General features: G+C 38.2%; 2 protein-coding genes across 2 annotated transcripts; both read left to right on the plus strand.

The window, feature by feature from the left end:
• Nucleotides 1-1,802: 1,802 nt before the first annotated feature.
• On the plus strand, nucleotides 1,803-6,846 carry LOC111009418 (RNA-binding (RRM/RBD/RNP motifs) family protein). The gene is made up of 8 exons (XM_022282492.2): nucleotides 1,803-2,261; nucleotides 2,357-2,454; nucleotides 4,415-4,466; nucleotides 4,668-4,738; nucleotides 5,126-5,216; nucleotides 5,294-5,369; nucleotides 5,925-6,003; nucleotides 6,277-6,846. Exons 1-8 carry the CDS (start codon nucleotides 2,123-2,125, stop codon nucleotides 6,670-6,672), a joined length of 1,002 nt encoding a protein of 333 aa, XP_022138184.1. The 5' UTR covers nucleotides 1,803-2,122; the 3' UTR covers nucleotides 6,673-6,846.
• A 779-nt stretch (nucleotides 6,847-7,625) lies between these two features.
• Nucleotides 7,626-17,918, plus strand: TPLATE (ARM repeat superfamily protein). Its single transcript, XM_022282139.2, has 7 exons — nucleotides 7,626-9,000; nucleotides 9,165-9,761; nucleotides 9,845-10,206; nucleotides 11,707-12,010; nucleotides 12,445-12,567; nucleotides 13,186-13,641; nucleotides 17,050-17,918. Exons 1-7 carry the CDS (start codon nucleotides 7,879-7,881, stop codon nucleotides 17,566-17,568), a joined length of 3,483 nt encoding a protein of 1,160 aa, XP_022137831.1. The 5' UTR covers nucleotides 7,626-7,878; the 3' UTR covers nucleotides 17,569-17,918.
• Nucleotides 17,919-18,173: the final 255 nt, after the last annotated feature.

The following is an 18,173-nucleotide window of genomic DNA, read 5'->3' on the forward strand; positions in this document are numbered from 1 at the left end:
TGATGTAACAAAACGTTAAAATAACCGTATGAAAATCACTTTCATGGAATTAATTATCATTAAATCTATTTTACTAAAATTACTCGTTATAAAATGATTTAAGAACTACTGGTTAATGTGGCATGATGTGAGGATTTAGTTGTGGGTGGATGTAAATGACCATTTTTATGAGGTGTTTGTGTTTATTGTCATTGTTATTCTACTGCTTTATCTGTATTGTCAGGAAAGACTTGAAATGCTTTGTGGCAATTTGAACTACAAGATGTCTGATAGGGTCTTAGCTCGGTGCCTTGGGGTTGAAGAAGCAGCAAAGAGACTTTGAAGAAGTTCATGATGATTCGTGTATTAGTTTAAGCAGCCAATGGGAAGTCAGCCTACAAACACGCACGATAAATTACAGCGAGGAATGCCTTATATGGCCTTATCTCTGCATTGGTGTCCTTTTTGGTGTCATTCTTGCCCCCCTTTGGTTGGTCGGTTGCCCTCCCCACACAGATGACACAACTACTAGCATCGACCCTCCTTAGCCATCCATTCAAGAACGAGAAAGCCTTACCGCTGAGTTCTTCCTCACACTACTATTCTTTATTCTTTGAGGGCCATTTTCTACTTTGTGGGTAAAAAAGCGTGTAGAGTGTGCTTCGTCTGCCATGAGCGGGAGCAACGTCAACAAGGTTTTCTACGCTGAGAACAACCACCCCTTCAAGCCGGCAGCATCGACGGCACCAATATTCTTCCCCACGACAACGCCGTCTACCGGGCGTTACTTTGTTCCTCCGCTGGCCTCTGTAATTCTCTCGTTTCTGATTTTTCCGCATGTCGTCCATACTCTTCGATGTTCTTCAGCTTGTTATAATCCATTACTGTGGTTTGTTTCTGACAGATGATCCACTTGGCGATCCCAATGTCTCCGGGGACCCCTATTGCACCCTCTTCGTTGGTCGCCTTAAGCATCGGACTGACGAAAACACTCTTCGCAGAGTATTGTCTATTAATCCGTCATCTTCGTTTCTTATTGTTGATTGATTTTTGGTTGGAGTTGAGATGAATTAATTATCCTCTGGAACGTGGATGTTGGTTAATGTGGCTTGATGTGAGAATTTAGTTTGTGGGTGGATGTAAATGTCCATTTTTATGAGGTGTTTGTGTTTATTGTTATTGTTATTCTACTGCTTTACTTGTCCATTTTTCTGGGGTCGAGGCTGCCACCTTTGTATCGTCAGAAAAGACTTCTTTGATTGCCAATTGATTTTGATATCAATAATCTAAAATCCTCAAATGAAGATTATTCCTCTAATGGTAAACTGATAATTGGTTTTGAGATGTAACAATATTGATACTTTCGCCCTTCAAATTTTAAAGTTGAAATTTTAAACTGTATAATAAATTTCTTTTAAAGAGATATAATTAAATTAAAAATAAAAATAAAAAGTTTGATAAATATATTGTTTATGTATAAACTCATTTTTTTTTCTTTTGTTAAAATTAAAACAGGTAAAATAGTAATTCTTTAAAATTTATAACAAACTGTCAATGAATTAGTTAATATTATTTAGAATTAAACTGAACATTTTAAAATCTTATAAGTATATTAATAAATGGTTGCACTAAAAAAAATATTAATAAATGCTTTTTAACATTCTGTATCCGACAAAAAAAAAAAATACAACGTTGAATAATTTATTTTCAAATTTCTACTTTCATAGCACCAACCAAACAGACCGTTAGATGATTTTCAAAGTTCGGAAAAATGAGAGACTAAACTGGTAATTTAACTAACGAAGAAAATATCCCATTTGTATAAGCTGGAGGAGTAATGGGCTCGGTGGTAGGTCTAAACTAAAACCCACAATTTTGAAGGAGGTTACCGCAGCCCTAACTCCCGTCGGAGACCAGAAACTCCGTCAATCGAAACCATGTTCGTTCGCCATTGCCACCTCCAACTTCCGGCTTAAACTTCGTTCCTTCCATTTCTTCCTCCTCTGCTGCTCCATCGATCAGACTACAATCTCCACCACAATTTATGCTGCTTCGCTGAGTTCTTCCTCACATTACTATTCTTTATTCACGGCCTTTTTCTACTTTGTGGGTGAAAAAGCGTGTAGAGTGTGCTTCGTCTGCTATGAACGGGAGCAACGTCAACAAGGTTTTCTTCGCCGAGAACTACCACCCCATTCAAGCCGGCAGCATCGACGGCACCGATATTCTTCCCCACGACAACGCCGTCTACCGGGCGTTACTTTGTTCCTCCGCTGGCCTCTGTAATTCTCTCGTTTCTGATTTTTCCACACGTCGTTCATACTCTTCGGTGTTCTTCAGCTTGTTATAATCCATTGCTGTGGTTTGTTTCTGACAGATGATCCACTCGGCGATCCCAAGGTCTCCGGGGACCCCTATTGCACCCTCTTCGTTGGTCGCCTTTCGCATTTGACTGACGAAGACACTCTTCGCAGAGTATTGTCTATTAATCCCTCATCTTCGTTTTTTATTGTTGATTGATTTCTGGTTGGAGTTGGGATGAATTAATTATCCTCCGGAACGTGGGTGTTGGATAATGTGGCTTCATGTGAGGATTTAGTTGTGGGTGGATGTAAATGACCATTTTTATGGGTGTTTGTGTTTATTGTTATTGTTATTCTACTGCTTTACTTGTCCATTTTTCTGGGGTCGAGGCTGCCTCCTTTGTATCGTCAGGAAAGACTTGAAATGCTTTGTGGCAATTTGAACTACAAGATGTCTGATAGGGTCTTAGCTCGGTGCCTTGGCGTTGAAGAAGCAGCAAAGAGGCTTTGAAGAAGTTCATGATGATTCGTGTATTAGTTTAAGCAGCCAATGGGAAGTCAGCCTACAAACACGCACGATAAATTACAGCGAAGAATGCCTTATATGGCCTTATCTCCGCATTGGTGTCCTTTTTGGTGTCATTCTTGCCCCCCTTTGGTTGGTCGATTGCCCTCCCCATAGAGATGACACAACTACTAGCATCGACCCTCCTTAGCCATCCATTCAAGAACGAGAAAGCCTGGCTATGGAACCACTTTATTAGGGCTTTGCTTTGGTCTATTTGGAACAAAAGGAATCGTCGTATCTTTCAAGGAAAGGGATGCTCTCCACAAGCCACATTTGACTTTATTGCTTGTTTTTTTTTTGTTATTTCTTGGTATAAATGCCCCCCTTTTCATTCATATAGTTTTGCCTCCTTGATAGGCAACTGGAGAGCTTTTTGTGAATGATGGGGCTCTCTCCCTTTTTTATTCTCCCCCCTCTTTTCATTATAAATCGTTTCGTTTCAAAAAATAAAGTTTAAGCAGCCAATGGGTACTCAAAGAGAAGAGTATTATCAGTTAGATTGGTCAATTGAGAGGCACGATTTGTTGGAGGATTGAACTAAAATTCAAACTAGATGAAAGTGCTGTTGTTCCCTGCTCTTTGGATGCAGTCAAAGTAAAGGGAAAAGGGAACTCGACTGGATTTTCATTTGATTGGTTCAATGTACAAGTACAATCTATTGCTATTAATATTCTGCCAGAAGTGTTGTGCCTAGGTGGGAATATGGACTGTTCTGTTTGATTACATGAAACAATTAGGATTATGCCCAACTCCTATTAGAGAACCAATGGGAATTGAGAAGGTAGAGGGGAAAATAATTCAGGAAGCATAAAGGAACGTGGGAGTTGAAGAATTTTATATCCTTGATAAATTATGATAGAGAAGAGGCTCTAACAGGCCTGATAAGGCGATTTTGCCCTTATTGAAGTTGTTGATGGGAACATTTGAGGTTTGGATGACTGGACAGTTGGTGACCCAAACCCCTGTGAACGGCCATTGCAACTATAAATGTCCTTCCCCGAGGTTAAATGTCCTTCCCCGAGGTTAAGCATCCTTTGTCAACTTTATGTAGGGTAGAGTCTGGCCCCAAAAAAGCAATCTACGTCTAAGTTAAAGTTGGAGACGAAAGTCTTTTTTTTTGAAGAGAGGAGAAAGCATCTATTAAGACGGTCCAAATTGTGTACACCTTCCTTTTGAAAAATTTGACTAGAAAGGAATTGAGCGTGCCAGAAGCTTTCTCAATCATTGGATTATTTTTTTTATTTTTATTTTTATAATTGGGGGTTGGAGCTTTGCTCCCATATATCTAAGGACACCCACGCCCGCCCCAAGGCCCAGACTTGGAAGACATTAAAGGTTTTTTTGTATTAAACTCACTAGATAGTTCGAACTTGAGACCTCTAAGCCAGTACGACCAAGAGACCTCAAGCCCTTGCCAACTGGGTTGCCCCTTGCGGGCCATTGGATTCTCAAAAGCTTGCTTGCCTTTTTTTATTGTTGCTTTGTTGCATTTAATAAATTACTGCTTTTCCTTTTATTTCTCCTTCAACATATTGTCAGCTGAAAAATAGATTTCATCCTTCAGGCTATGAGCAAGTATGGCCGGGTTAAGAATCTACGCTTAGTCAGACACATTGGTGATTTCCTTATCTAATTCTTAATTTGATCTTTTATTTGGCTTAAAGAGTTTCCTGATTAAGTGCCCAAAAATTCAAGTCACATTTCCAATATTTGGTATATTCATACTATAAACATGTTTTAAGTTCAGATTACTCTGTTCATGGAAGTGATGGAAGACAGAATTATGTTTCTTACCTAAGCTGCATGATATTTTGCAGTAACTGGTTCTTCACGTGGTTATGCTTTTGTTGAATATGAAACTGAAAAAGAGATGCGACGTGCATATAAGGTGGTACAACTTCTTGAGTCCTTTAATTTCACTTGAGCTTATTACTTTTGTCCTTGTTTTTGGTTTACATTCCTTTTTGCTCTATGGTGTCCAATGGCAATCACATTTGTGGGATGTGATGTTGTATTGTTTTCTTTCATGGTCACTAGGTTTTCTTAATTAATTACTTATTCTTTGGAAGGTCTTGGCACAGGTTGATTCTTGTTGCTTGTCAAACCTTTGCTGTATCTCCCATCATTCACAGAACTTCGCGGTTCTTTCTTATTCATTTAAAAAAAAAAAGAAAAACCTCCCAAGCATCTCAACTTTCAGTAATAAATACAATTATATGTTTGTTTCAATGGCCAATGATATCGATATTTGACAGTGAGTTCCTCTCTTCATCAGGATGCTCATCATTCGATGATAGATGATTGTGAAATTATAGTTGATTACAACCGACAGCAGCTAATGCCAGGATGGGTTCCACGGAGATTAGGTAAATGGAAGTTCTATGGTCTCACAATTATTACATCCTACATAAATCTATTTGGTTTTATCTCCTATTTTTAATAGGAGGGGGTCTTGGTGGTAAGAAGGAATCTGGACAACTTCGATTTGGAGGAAGAGAAAGACCATTCCGAGCTCCCTTGTATGTTCACTTCCCTAATTATATATGCTGATGGGTTGTTTTCTGGATGGGGTTATTGCTTTCCTTTGCATGGATTTTAGTTCTGCTTCCTCAGTTCTCTTGTATTATGCCAATGGATGTTTTATTGGCATAGAAACATGGTATGGTCTGACTGAACTTCTGTTATGCCTGTCCTCCCCAAGATTTGCATCCAACCTAGAGTAGTAGCAAGGTGAGAAAGTAAAAGTAATCCCTGTTCATACATGAACTTCTTTTGTCAGGATTAGCCATTTATTTTCAAACTGGTGAATTGCTTGTTGGGCTGTAATAGCTCTCAATAATTTTCCAGCCCAATTGATAATTTGTGTATTCTTGTTATTTCCAATCTCAACTTTGTAACTGCCTTTCCTTTTATGGTAGCAAGTACTTCAAGGATACAGCGGCTTATTTTACTTTGTGTTTTTATTTACTTGTTCGGGGCAGGGAGTGTTTGATCTGGATATTTTTAGTCTTGTCTTTGTATACATTTATGTAATCAACTGGTTAAATATATCTAATCTATATCCTTTTGAGCAGACGTCCGATCCCTTTCGATGATTTAAAAAGGCTTGGCATTACTCCTCCACCTGAAGGACGATACATGTCCCGGTTTCAGGTACTTATTTGAATGTATTATCGATCTAACTGTTAAAACAAAGGCACATATCAGCCTCGAAATCTTTGTCTCAATTTAATAATAGCAAGGTCTTCGATGTACATACATCAAAAGAAAAGAAAAGAAAAAACCTTAACATGTGTTCACAGTGTCACTCTTCTCTTCTACTTGATATTCTTGTAATGCAATGGATGATCATTCAACATGGGACTGTGGTCTGCATATTGTGACATCAGAAGTAATATTTTTGAGTTAGTTCCTTATTCGTTTTAGGTACCTTCTCCTCCTAGAAGAGAAACAGATTCTGTATGTAGGGAAGAAGGGTCCAGTGAGAGAGATTCTTTGGAGAAGGATGGACACACTCGAAGAAGTAGTTCTATAGATGAAGATGATGATTGGTCTCGTACGAGGGGTTCTAGTGACTATAGAGGGCACTCTCATAAAGGGAACTACGAGAAAACGAAACATGAATCGAGAAGGTTCTCAAATGAAAAAGATGAACATTCCCCTCGTATGAGCTATTATGAGAATGAAGACCGTTATCAGAGGAGATCTTCTGAGAAGGAAGATCGTTATTGGAGGAGCTCTTTGGACAAGGATCGATCTCGCAGAAGGGATTCTAATGATAGAGACGATCACACTCGAAAGCGCTACAAATCGCATAGATAGACACTCCATTGACTACCAGCCTTCTAACTACTGGATCTCTCTGTGATTTGGTTTTGGACACTGTATGTTATGTTTCGTTTTGTATCAACACCAGTTAGGATCATTTTTTGTTGTATTAGCATAATACGAATTTAAAACTATATTAGTCATATCAATAAATTCATGAATTTGTAATTTTGTGTCTTAGGGATCTTTCTGTCCAGGATCCCAAGTTTAAAAGATAAAGTTATAATAGACTCCTTTAATTGTCCATTGATTTTGATATCAATAATCCAAAATTCCTCAAATGAAGATTATTCCTCTAATTTGTAAACTGATAATTGGTTGGTTTTGAGATGTAACAATATTGATACTTTCGTCCAACAGGTACTTTTAAAATTTTGAAAATTTAAAAATATATTGGATACATTATAAAATAAGATTTGTTTGTTATGCCATTCATCACTACGGATTGTATGAATATTTATTTGATATTTTCAGATTTTAAAGTTAAAACTATAAAGTGTATAATAACAATTTTTAAAGAGATATAATTAAATTGAAAAAATAAAAATTTTGATAAATATATTATTTATGTTATAAACTCATTTCTTTTTTTTTTCTTTTATTAAAATTAAAACAGGTAAAATAATAATTCTTTAAAATTTATAACAAAACTGTAAATGAATTAGTTAATATTATTTAGAATTAAACTAAACATTTTAAAATCTTATAAGTGTACTAATAAATGGTTGCACTAAAAAAAATATTAATAAATACTTTTTAAAATTCTGTATCCGACAAAAAAAAAAAATACAACTCTATTTCTGATTGAATAATTTATTTTCAAATTTCTACTTTCACAGCGAGAACCAAACACATGTTAGATGATTTTCAAAATTCGGGAAAATGAGAAACTAAACTGGTAATTTAACTAACAAAGAAAATATCCCATTTGTATAAGCTGGAGGAGTAATGGGCTCGGTGGTAGGCCTAAACTAAAACCCACAATTTTGGAAGAGGTTACCGCAGCCCGAACTCCCGTCGCAGACCAGAAACTCCGTCGATCGAAACCATGTTCGTTCGCCATTGCCACCTCCAACTTCCGGCTTAAACTTCGTTCCTTCCATTTCTTCCTCCTCTCCTGCTCCATCGATCAGACTACAATCTCCACAACAATTTATGCTGCTTCTCGTTTCGTACTCCTCGGATCGTTAGCCCATTCTGATGGACATTCTCTTCGCCCAGATCCAAGCCGACCTTCGCTCTAACGATGCGCTTCGCCAATCCGGCGCTCTTCTCCTGGCCCTGCAGCAATCCGCTGCTGGCCGGGACATTTCCGTCATCGCCAAGTCCGCCGTTGAGGAGATCGTAGCCTCCCCTGCCTCTGCCGTTTGCAAGAAGCTCGCCTTTGATCTTATCCGCTCTACGCGTCTCACTGCGGATCTCTGGGATATCGTGTGCACTGGCATTCGCACTGATTTCGACTTTCCTGACCCTGATGTCACTGCTGCTGGAGTCTCGATTCTCGCTGCCATCCCCTCCTACCGCCTCGCCAAGCTGATTACCGAGTCCCACAAAGAAATTTCTGATTGTTTTGATTCCCCAAGTGATAATTTGAGGTTCTCGATCACCGAAACTTTGGGGTGTATTCTTGCTAGGGACGACCTTGTCACGCTCTGTGAGAATAATGTTAGTTTGCTCGATAAGGTATCGAATTGGTGGTTGCGTATTGGGAAAAACATGTTGGATAAGTCGGATGCTGTTTCGAAGGTTGCCTTCGAGTCGGTCGGAAGGTTGTTTCAGGAGTTTGATTCGAAGAGAATGAGTAGGTTGGCAGGGGATAAGTTGGTGGATAGTGAAAATTCTCTTGCTATTAGGTCCAACTGGATTTCGTCAATGGCAGACTTTGTTTGGAAGAAGCGGAATGCGTTAATGGCGAGGTCCCTGATTTTGCCTGTGGAGAGTTTTAGGGCCGCTGTGTTTCCAATTGTGTATGCAGTGAAGGCTGTGGCTTCTGGGGCAGCTGAAGTCATCAGTAAGCTTTCGAAGTCTTCTACTGGCAACGGTACCATCATGGACTCAAGTGCGGAGAGGTTAGTGGGAGTTTCAGATGTAGTTACTCATTTAGCGCCATTTTTAGCTTCGTCATTGGAACCGGCACTAATTTTTGAGGTGGGGATCAATATGTTGTACTTGGCTGATGTGCCTGGAGGGAAACCTGAGTGGGCTTCGCAGTCGATCATAGCAATTCTCACACTCTGGGATAGGCAAGAATTCTCTTCGGCTAGAGAAAGTATTGTTAGAGCTGTTGTTACCAATCTTCACCTCCTTGATTTGCATATGCAGGTATGTGTATTCATATTCATCTATTCTGTTTTCGTTAGGCAATATGTAGTTCTGCATTTTTGTGGTGTTACTAAGACGATAATTTTTTCACTGGATCTCAAATCTCTGCCTGGACCTTCAAAGTAGGACTGTACCCTGACAATATGATGTCTTGTCGTTAGTAGGTTTCATTGTTTAAGAGACTACTTCTTATGGTGAGGAACTTGAGAGCAGAGTCTGATCGTATGCATGCCTTAGCGTGTATTTGCCGTACGGCTCTCTGTGTTGACCTTTTCGCCAAGGAAAGTGTTCGTAGAGGTCAAAAACCTCTTGCAGGAACTGATATTGCTTCTTTATTTGAAGATGCTAGAATTAGAGACGATCTTAATACTGTTACGAGTAAAGGCTTGTTCAGGGAGGAATTGGTTGCCTCATTGGTGGAAAGTTGCTTTCAGTTATCTTTACCTCTACCTGAACAGAAGAACACTGGGATGGAGAGCAGGGTTATTGGAGCCTTGGCCTATGGAACTGGTTATGGAGCGTTAAACTGGACAGAGCCGGCATTGGAGGTGGTTGAAGTCTGTAGGCCCTGTGTCAAGTGGGATTGTGATGGCCGCACGTATGCAATTGATTGTTACTTGAAGTTGCTTGTTAGGCTATGCCATATATATGATACCAGGGGAGGAGTAAAAAGAGTCAAGGATGGGGCTTCTCAAGATCAGATTTTGAATGAGACGAGGTTGCAGAACTTGCAACGTGAACTTGTGAAAGATTTACGAGAGGTAATTCAATTAGTTTATCTTCCTCCTTTTTACTTTGTAAAATATATTGATATGCTTTTAATGGTTCATTATCATCTTGGCAGGTAAATACCCCAAGAATATGTGCCCGTCTTCTTTGGGCAATTTCGGAGCATATAGATCTTGAAGGTTTGGATCCCCTTCTTGCTGATGACCCTGATGACGCATTAAATATCATTGTAACAAATATCCACAAGGTCTTATTCAACGTAGATTCATCAGCAGAGACAACAAATAGACTTCAAGATGTTCAGGCAGTGCTTCTGTGTGCTCAGAGATTAGGATCACGTCATCCTAGGGCTGGCCAGTTATTGACCAAAGAACTTGAAGAATTTCGAAGTAATGGCTTGGCAGATTCAGTCAACAAACACCAATGTCGTTTAATACTACAGAGAATCAAGTATGCTTCAAGCAATTCAGAAAGCAGGTCAGTATATATTGGATTGTTAAATATCTAATTTTCTCGGTGGTTTTCAATTCTCACTATATGATGCCCCTAAGTGTACAGGGAAATTATTTTTACCCCTTAATGCTAGTTCCTGCCGAACCACCCAAAAAGGCACTAGGACCTTTTTTTCATTTCGGTCAAACAGGCACAACTTGGTTCCTTCCGTCATTCTAGTGGGATTAATGGTAACTGCAATGTTCTAGAAATGACATTTTTAATTAGGTTTGGTTATCTTTTATTTTTGAAGACTGTTGAGCAAGGATGGTAGGCAGCAGAGGCTAGAATCTTGATGGTTAGGTTTAGCTTTATCCTTCATCTTTGAAAAGAAAGACTCAAAGTTCGTTTTTGGGAGTTCACGCTGTTGAAGACTCTTGGCTTTGGAATATCTCTCTTTTCTCTCTATTCTTGAAAGATTGAAGTGGGATTTTCCCTTCTTTTTGACTGGCTGATTTAATAGTTCTTGTTTGGGGACTGGCTGTCTCTAAAGGGAAGGTGGACTTTTTTGAAGTTTAGAGGAAGCCTGTAGTCTATGGGTAAAATTTTTACTTTCTTTTTTCAGAATTTGCAATCAAATATTCCCTATTGAGTTTTGTCAGATTATCAGCTCTTTAGCAAGGTTGTTGAAAGTGGCTTAGGATGTTCTTCTTTCTGCAAATTATCCTTTTTTTTTTAAGGAGTTGTTTACATTTCTAATGAGAGATCTTCTGTTTTGTAATTTTTTCTCTCTATCATTTAGAGGCTTCTTGGCAACCCCCTTCCTAACTTTTCTTGGGTTTTTCTAAAGGTTTTTGGGAGTGATTTAGGACGTTCTTTCATTGGTCTTTAATACAGGCTTTTCAGGGAGCTGTTTATACTCCTATGGAGTTTACTGTAATCTTTGTAACTTTGTAAGCTGTTTGTAGCTTTCCGTTAATTCAATGACAGACTTCCTTTTTCAGAAAAGGAAATAACTTTAAAATAACACGGTCTTGTTCGTATGTCAAAGTCTGGTCTCTTCACTTTAAAAGCTTGGGATAGAGTGACAGCCTCATGCCTCTTTTTTGGCCATGGATTCCAAAATTTTGGAAATATTTCTTTTTAAAATTTTTGTTATTTGGAGGTTTTTTTTTTGGTATATATGGTCTCCCTTCTCTCTCATATGGGTGGTACCCCCCTAGCCTCCCTTTATGCACATGTTAATTATTAAAAAGAAATCAGTTCTTCCTTTAGAAAAAGGGAAAAAAGAAAACCCTTCCTGATTTTTAAGCATTTGAATATTTCAGCATATGTGTAATTTGAAGACCACGGTATTGTGTTCGTGGTTATTCAGCCTTCATTAGACATACATAATATTAGGTTATTGATTTCCTCTGAAACGTTGCTCAATGGTTAGAAGCTCCTTTTGTTTTTCTATTTAAATAGATTTTTTTTTTCTCTTTTTATTTGAAAAATAATTGAGTGAAAAGTTTATTTAATGAAGACGATTATGCATATTTACAGGTGGGCTGGGGTTAGTGAAGCCAGAGGAGATTACCCATTTAGCCATCACAAACTAACCGTGCAGTTCTATGAAGCAGCTGCAGCTCAGGACAGAAAATTGGAAGGTTTGGTTCACAAGGCAATTCTAGAGCTTTGGAGGCCAGACCCTAGTGAATTAACTCTTTTGCTGACAAAAGGAATTGACTCTACTCTTCTCAAGGTTCCTCCAACTGCAATGACTTTGACTGGCAGTAGTGATCCTTGCTATGTGGAAGCATATCATTTGGCAAACTCAAGCGATGGAAGGATTACTCTGCATTTGAAGGTTAAAGATGCTTCTCTTCTCTTGTTACTGTAGTTTTATTGGATAGAAACTATTAATTTGGGATCAATTTTTTTTCCTTTTTAATATAAAAAAGTAAAATACTATGGAAATAATCCATAATATATCTAGAAAAGATCTATCCCCTAAACAAACATGGGCTCAATGGTAAATAGGCAAAATATAATATTTAGTTTTCTTTGGGAAAAAATCAACTATTGTTCAAGGTCTATCAATTTTTAATCCTAAACTTTCAATTTCATAAAATTTAACGAGTTGCAATTTTTACCTTCTATACGACTTCTGCTTTATTAACTCTCTAATTCTAATGAAAAGCAATGGAAAAACCTCCCAAAATGAAGTACAGCTCTATGGATATTTATTTGGTTCTCTTCTGGGTCTGGGTGCATGTATGTGAGCGTATTGACATATTGCAGGTTCTAAACTTAACGGAGCTTGAACTCAATCGGGTGGATATTCGAGTTGGGTTGTCTGGAGCATTGTCTTTCATGGATGGTTCTCCTCAAGCAGTAAGACAGCTGCGTAATCTTGTTTCTCAGGTACCCCTTTGTAATATATCTTTTTTCTTTCCTTTTGTTGTTTTTCCCTTCTTTTTAGTGGCTCACTTTGTTGGGCAGTGACTTTCAACTAAATGATAGAAAAAATTTGTCAATTATTGATAGTGATATTTTCTCTTTAAATTAATTTTACCTGCGGTTGTTTAGATGCCGATCTTCATATAGACAAGAATATATAGCTTGATTGAAATTATCAGTTAAATTTTCGTGAGCAAAACTATTAGCATTGCCTTTGAAATTTTGATCAAGAGTTAGAATGATTGAGTCAACCACAGCCTAGCATTTTAAGCTTTTGAAATTAATAGATATGGAATCGGTGTAAGAGAGTAAGCTCTAATACACTGCAGCAGCATCATTTAATTCCATACTAAACTACTAGTTCAGATGTTGAGCCTCTTCACTAAAAATGAATTTTTTAACTCGTCTAGGAGAATGTTAAGAGATGTTTTAAATGATTTATTTGTCATAACCTAGTGTACCTTTGGGATTAATTCTGATTAACTTTTCATTTGATATTAGAAGAATCCTTTTTTCACTTGCCATCTCTTACCTCGTTTTTCAAGGCAACGCTATCTCACAACTCTACTTCCGCTTTTGTAGGATCCAGTTCTGTGCAGTGTAACAGTTGGTGTCTCACATTTTGAGAGATGTGCCCTTTGGGTTCAAGTCTTATACTACCCCTTCTACGGGAGTGGTGGGGCTGGAGATTATGACGGTGATTACACTGAAGAAGATTCTCATATTATGAGACAAAAGAGAAGCTTAAGGCCAGAACTAGGAGAACCTGTGATTTTGAGGTGTCTTCCTTACAAAATCCCGCTCACTGAGCTTCTCTCGCCACATAAGATATCTCCAGTTGAGTTTTTCCGCCTATGGCCCAGCTTACCTGCAATTGTAGAGTATACTGGCACTTATATTTATGAGGGGACTGGCTTCAAGGCTACTGCTGCGCAGCAATATGGAGCATCTCCCTTTTTGAGTGGACTGAAATCGTTGTCTTCCAAGCCCTTCCACAGAGTTTGTTCATATATTATTCGAACTTTGGCTGGGTTTCAGGTGCGGTTCTTTGCCTTATTGATGTTTTGTTGTTTCAGTTCCCTCCCCCTCCCACACCAACCCATTTATGTGAACCCTACTCATATTTGCTTCCATGAAGTATAACTTTGTGGTTCATGAAGGTATCAACTAAGTTGGACATTCCAATCAATCTTTTTTTTCCTTTACTTTTTAATGAGAAAACTGAACTTTCATTGAGAGAAATGAAAGTATATACAATGAAATACATAAAAACCAGCCCTATAAAAGGAGGCCCACTTAGAGAAGGGGGCTCCTATCTAAAAACCTTAGAAACAGACCCCATAGAGAGGTACTAAATCTAATAAGCTCTCATACATGGTTTCTTGTTAAAAAAAAAAAAAGCTCTCATACATGGATCTCTCAACCTCCAGAAGATTATATTATTTATTTCAAGCCAAATCTCCACAAAATAGCGAAAAGAAAAAGCAAGTTTGCCACAAAAACCTTTCCTTATCCCCAAAGGGAGGGAATAACAAAACCCACCCTTGTATATTTTTTCATTTCTCTAAAGCTTGGTTTCTTATTAAAACATAAAAAAACAAAACCTCTTCCACCAGCGCCCGACAGTCCTTATTACGAACCCAAGACACCCCAAACAACTCAAAGAATTAACCCCAAATATTTTAAGCAAACTAACATTTCCACGTAATATGGTCAAGATCCTTTGAGGCACTTTTGCAAAGCACACACACTGTGGCCCAAAGAAGAAGGAAGAATGCCTTTGGATACAATCCAAAATGTTGACTTTTCCATGAAAAACCTGCAATACAATTTTTTTTAGAAAAATCTCTTTTGGAATTTAAACCTTTTAAAGTTAGACAAACAACGGGGCAGAAGGGGGAAGAAAGGAAGAACTAAACTGGTGAAAAGAAGAGCTACAGGAAAACTGCTTGCCCCTTGGATGGGCTAAGAGACCAAACCTCAGAATCCTTCCTTCCCAACAAAAAGGAACGTCCCTCGACAGAAGAAGTAAGGCAGAAACTTCCAAAATCTTCCTGTCTGTCAAGGGGGACAGACTCAAAAGAAATAGATGATCAACTCCTCCTCGACCCAAACCAGATGCCACAAAATGCAACCTCATATCAGAATGGTGGTACAAATGAGGCCAATCAATCTATTGGATGGAACTTTAAAATTGGAAATATTTGAGAGAACTTTCATGTTGTGATAGTGAGTATAAGCATAACCACTCTAGCCTCATTTGTGATAGTGTTCATTTGTTAGCTTCGTGGTGGTGCCATAGGAATACAAAATTATTTTGTAATTACAGCCTCTCTATGATATTACTTGATTGGGGAGCTTTTCTTTGATAGTTTTGTGGAGAGGGCCTTCTCGGCCCTTGTCCTTGGGCTGTTATTTTGTCCTTTCTTTAATGAATCATTTCTTATCCAATAAAAGTAACCACACTAGCCTTGGGGAAAAAAATAAGACACTTCGAGTGGCACATAATGGCAGACCAAGTGGCTAAGTGGGTTCCCCAGGAAGAGTGACGTCCTCCCCACTTTTGACATTCATGGTTAGAAGAGTGGCTTTGCCCGAGAGTGTATTGTATAGGGAAGGGCGCATAATTTTCTCAAGATAGGGGTGTCAGTTTTTAAAACAAGGGTCATTCAACCAATACGTCTAATGGATGACTTCGTAGGAAAAGACTTAGTTTTTGGTCATGTCAAGATAGGGATAGTTTTTGGCGATCAGAGTGAGCAGACAATAGTGTACCTTATCTGTGGTAGCAGGTGGACTAAAGGAAGTTGAGAGGAAAGTGCCAACAAAAGAGAGCTTAAAGTAATGTTACTATGTCTGTTTATAATCGTACACTTATATTGTGTTTGTTTTTCTGGATAGGAATTCTTTTTTGAACAAAAAAACAACTTTTTTTGTTTTTTTGTTTGTTTTTGATAGATGAAAAGTTAAAAAAATGTTATAGGATGCAAGCTGCCAAAATGGGTGAAAAAGAAAACCAAACGACCAAAATAATAAAGACAAGTTCTCCAAATATATTACAAGAACCAAAAGATAGACTAAACAATGAAGAACAGAATCACCATGTGAGATATTGAAAATCCAAAAAGCCATATCCACAAAACTCACTACCACCGAGCTTCAAAAGTAGCAACAAGAAAACTCCCAGAAGAAAAGATCAACTGGTGAGTTGCTGGTTAGGAATTAAATCAGGAAATGGAGTAGGATGAGGAATTTGGGGAATGGGGCGGGATGGATAGGGATTGAAATTTTCTCTCATTCCTGCCCTAGACATTCGAGTTGCCATTTCTACTCTTAGTGGCCTTGCTTCTTATGTGAGACAATAGTGTTGTAGACAAACTGCAGATATTTTACTTGGATCACTACCTCAAACCCTTCCAAAAAGCTCATTTCCTCTTTCCTCTTCTGAATATTTTGAATTTACTTGTTCAACATGATTGGTGAAGTGTTCAACTGTGGATTAACTCGTTTAACTTTAGAGCATATTTGATTCTTTTCTGCTGGCTTAGCAGGGTTTTTAATTCTTAAAATGGTATCAGGAAATAAGATGAATAGAAAAATGTTATACTCCTTGGAAGTTGAAGCTAGTTCGTCTTTTTTGGTGTAAGAAATAATTTCATTGAGGTATGAAATTACAAAAGTAGCCCAAAAATAGGATTACAAAAAGCTTTTCCAGCTAAACATAAGAGAAGAAAAGCTATAGCTGTGGAATGGGGGGAACATTTGCACCAAGAAATAGCCAATAAAATTATAGCTAAAAAAATCCGATCGAATGAGAGATCTTTTTCGTTGAAGATGCATTGGTTCCTCTCTCTCTCCAAATTTGCCATAGGAAAGCTCTAATAAGATTCATCCCTAATAGCTTCTTTTCCTTTTGAAATGTTGTCCCTCAAGGGTTGCTTCCAATAATTGGGGAGGATCTATCCGTAGGGCAGTATGCCATCCAAAAAATGAAAGGATGCTAATCCAAAATGGATAGGCATATTCACAAGAGACGAAAACATGTTGCTGTGATTCTGACTGTGTTGATGGCTCTGTGGTTTAATTCCCAGATAAAGAATTTTATTCCTTTTGGGTAGGGGTCCTTCCAAATGGCTTCAAATTACAGTGGGTAAGGTAGAGATCTTTTATAAGAAATTTTGTAGAAAGATGTCCCCCTGGCTTCAGCTTCCAGTAGACAGAATCTGCTGCATTTGTGAAGCTGAAGCTGGATAGATGAAGAGTTAGGCTCGCCCATTCTTGTATTTCTTCTTCTTTAAGATTTCTTCTAAGCTTCAGGTTCCAGCTATCTTGTTCTTCATCTCAAAGATCTTTAACCACAGCCAGAAGCTAGTTCGTCTTCAGTTTTAACTAATAAATATTCTGTGGATCCATTACTAATTTGTTCCCATTTGAATGCTTGTGTAGCTTTGTTTGGCTGCAAAAACATGGTATGGGGGTTTCCTGGGCATGATGATATTTGGAGCCAGTGAAGTAAGCAGAAACGTAGATTTGGGTGACGAGACAACGACCATGCTATGCAAATTCGTTATTCGAGCGTCTGATGCATCGATCACAAAGGAAATCGAAGCCGATCCTCAAGGTTGGTTGGATGACATAACTGATGGAGGTGTTGAGTACATGCCAGAAGATGAAGTCAAGGTGGCTGCCGCCGAGAGGCTGAAGATATCAATGGAACGGATAGCCTTGCTCAAGGCTGCCCAACCTCCACCCAAGTCCTCAAAATCATCAGACGACGAAGAAGAAGATGAAGATGTGGAAGATGGTGAACGAGAGAAAAAGAAGCAAGATAGTCAGGAGAACGGTAAGGGACCGTCAACATTGTCGAAACTAACTGCGGAAGAGGTTGAGCACCTTGCTCTTCAAGCTGCAGTTCTTCAGGAATGGCACATGCTGTGTAAAGATAGAGTGAACAAAGCTAATTAAGTTACTTCATTTTTGTTTTTTTCATGAGAAAAAGGCGAGCATTTGTAGATTCTTTGCCGTGTTGTATGATGTGGATTTAGCTCATTTGTGTAATTTTGACTGCGAGTGTGCTGTTACTCTTGCTCCCACCCCACGGAAGAACTGTTTGTGTATCATATATCATTTCTTTTAGAATTTTTTGTAATGGATGCTCGTGTAGCTTATGCCGTGGATATCTATAATTGAAGCTCATTACTTGGACTGAGCAATACGGTGATTGGATCTTCATGGTAATACCTAAAGGTCCAAGGCCCTTGTCACTGCTCAATCTTCTTAGAGACATCTATATCATATATTGTGTATTTTAGATATATCATGTATTTTATATTTCTAATATTGTTTATTTTTTTAAAGCATATCAATGTGTTTTCCATACGATATTTGTATTTGTCGGACTAAATTGAATGAGCACCTATCAATGAAAAACTTATCACTAACGAAATTGAATGAAAAACTTATCACTAACAAAATGGAAGGAAATTGAATGAAAAACTTATCACTAACAAAATTGAAGGTTAATTTATGATTAAGTTTATACAATGTTATATGTTAGTCAATTGTTGTAA

This window comes from Momordica charantia (assembly GCF_013281855.1).
Source record: "Momordica charantia cultivar OHB3-1 chromosome 5 unlocalized genomic scaffold, Mcharantia_2.0 BLBB01000005.1, whole genome shotgun sequence".
Classification (NCBI taxonomy): Eukaryota; Viridiplantae; Streptophyta; class Magnoliopsida; order Cucurbitales; family Cucurbitaceae; genus Momordica; species Momordica charantia.

Coding starts and splice junctions, on each gene's coding strand:
- TPLATE (XM_022282139.2), top strand. CDS start 7,879: ATGGACATTCTCTTCGCCCAGATCCAAGCCGACCTTCGCTCTAACGAT. Junction 9,001..9,164: donor TCCTTGATTTGCATATGCAG/GTATGTGTATTC, acceptor TGTCGTTAGTAG/GTTTCATTGTTTAAGAGACT. Junction 10,207..11,706: donor TCAAGCAATTCAGAAAGCAG/GTCAGTATATAT, acceptor GCATATTTACAG/GTGGGCTGGGGTTAGTGAAG.
- LOC111009418 (XM_022282492.2), top strand. CDS start 2,123: ATGAACGGGAGCAACGTCAACAAGGTTTTCTTCGCCGAGAACTACCAC. Junction 5,217..5,293: donor ATGGGTTCCACGGAGATTAG/GTAAATGGAAGT, acceptor TATTTTTAATAG/GAGGGGGTCTTGGTGGTAAG. Junction 5,370..5,924: donor AGACCATTCCGAGCTCCCTT/GTATGTTCACTT, acceptor CCTTTTGAGCAG/ACGTCCGATCCCTTTCGATG.